Source organism: Hibiscus syriacus, unplaced genomic scaffold (assembly GCF_006381635.1).
Source record: "Hibiscus syriacus cultivar Baekdansim isolate YM2019G1 unplaced genomic scaffold, ASM638163v2 tig00110637_pilon, whole genome shotgun sequence".
In the NCBI taxonomy this organism is placed as follows: domain Eukaryota; kingdom Viridiplantae; phylum Streptophyta; class Magnoliopsida; order Malvales; family Malvaceae; genus Hibiscus; species Hibiscus syriacus.
This window is the reverse complement of record NW_024062808.1, coordinates 2,047,709-2,049,491: the sequence shown is the minus strand read 5'-3', so window position 1 is coordinate 2,049,491 and position 1,783 is coordinate 2,047,709. Positions and strand designations below refer to the sequence as shown.

The 1,783-nt window shown below is 42.7% G+C and overlaps 1 protein-coding gene across 1 annotated transcript; it reads right to left on the bottom strand.

Moving 5' to 3' along the window:
- Positions 1–277: 277 nt before the first annotated feature.
- On the bottom strand, positions 278–1,067 carry LOC120136703 (ethylene-responsive transcription factor 13-like). The gene has a single exon (XM_039152665.1). The coding sequence runs from the start codon at positions 1,008–1,010 to the stop codon at positions 306–308; it is 705 nt and encodes a 234-aa protein (XP_039008596.1). The 5' UTR covers positions 1,011–1,067; the 3' UTR covers positions 278–305.
- Positions 1,068–1,783: the final 716 nt, after the last annotated feature.

Below are 1,783 nucleotides of genomic sequence, written 5' to 3'. Positions count from 1 at the left end.
TTCGCATTGCGATTTTCCCAATTCGCGTTGCGATTTACTTATTCGCATTGCGAATTGGGAAAATCGCAACGATACTGTAGACCATCGCAACGCGATTTTCAACTATCGCATTGCGAAAATGCAACGCGAATTTGCGATAATGGAGATCACGTTGCGAATTAGCGATCGCATTGCGATTTTGTTGGTCATTTTGACAAATCCAAAAAAATTGGTTAAAATCGTATATTATATGGGATTTTTGGTCACTGAAGTTATTTTCTCTTAATAAAAAATGTACAATTCAATTATTAGCATATATCAATTTATCAAAAGTCAGTTGGCATCAACTGATACATGTCTGGTTCAAACTCAGCTTTAATCGGACGATTAATCTCATTCCTCCTCCGTTTCAAATTCAGAGTTCTGTCATCCGATGTCACCGTGGACGACGGAGATGCCGGCAACTGAATCGATGAACAAGAGGAAGACGGCTCCGGGGATCTTCGTTTGTTATTGGTTATTCTAACAGGCTCCACCAGATCGGAGCCGACGAGATGGGGAAAATTAAGCTTGGCTTTCGCACCTCGCATTTTAAAAGCCGCTGCGTCATAAGCGAGAGCAGCATCCTCGGGATTCTCGTAAGTACCAAGCCAGATCCTCGCCCCGTTTCGCTTTGGATCCCTTATCTCCACCGCATACGTCCCCCACGGCCTTCTCCTAACTCCCTTATAATGTACCTTCTTCGGCGGCCCGTGAGATTCAGAGACACTCGCAGTCGGAGTAGTCTCCGATATCTCAGAAGTCACTTCGGAACGGGAAAACGAAACGTTATTAACGGCCACCGTGTCCTCCGCCACGTCAAACAACTGATCAAAGTTTATCCAGTGATCGATATCAATTGCATCATTTTCTGCTGGATTCGCAACGAACGGTGTTGGATCTGGAATCGAATCGAAATCATCTTCCAGAAGATACTGACGAATAGACTCTAAGAGGCTGAAATCAAATTCTGAACCGCTCTCACAGTACATGTTTGTGTCGGAGATTCAACCCAGAAAGGTAATCAAGCTTTTGTTGCTACAGAGGAACTGAATAGGCTGAGTTCCTCCTGTTTGGGGTTTGATTATTATATACATCCAAACATCGTTATTAAACAATTGTTGTTGTTTTCTTTTGATAATTCCAGGAAGTTGCTGATGCTTGACATCTCAATGCACATTTTCATCACGTTTTTCAAGTGCTGCAACTGCTCAATTTTTTATTCATTGAACCTTCCTGCTGACAAAAAGTACATTATTTCATATATTCTATCATTCGCCATGTTGAATCTATTAAAATTAGTGTTCCCCCCCCTCTTATCACCTTCTCTGTTTATCATTCAGTTTATGCTACAAAAGTTTGTATTAGAACATTACCTCAATTTTATTGTCGTTTTTCCCGAAAAATGTGATCGGTATATTTACCGATCTAATATCGGTCAGATTATATTTCTCGATCTAACACCCGTAGCAGTAAAGCCCGCCCCCTGTCCCGCGCTATACGCTGATATAGTTTACAAGTGGGTATAGCGCGGCCCCTGATCCGCTTCATACATGTGTGCAGGAGGGGGTCAGTTTGTGTCACATTTCCTGGAACTTCATCTACATCATCATCATCGGAGTTGAATTGCAATGATTCTGGGTGAATGAATAGTCCGGTCTCAGCATCATCCGCACTAGGCTCACGAAGCGGTTCTTCTGGTGGAGATGATGGTTCCTCCATGCGCTCCACATTTAGGTCGAAGAACCTACTACTTGCATGTCTT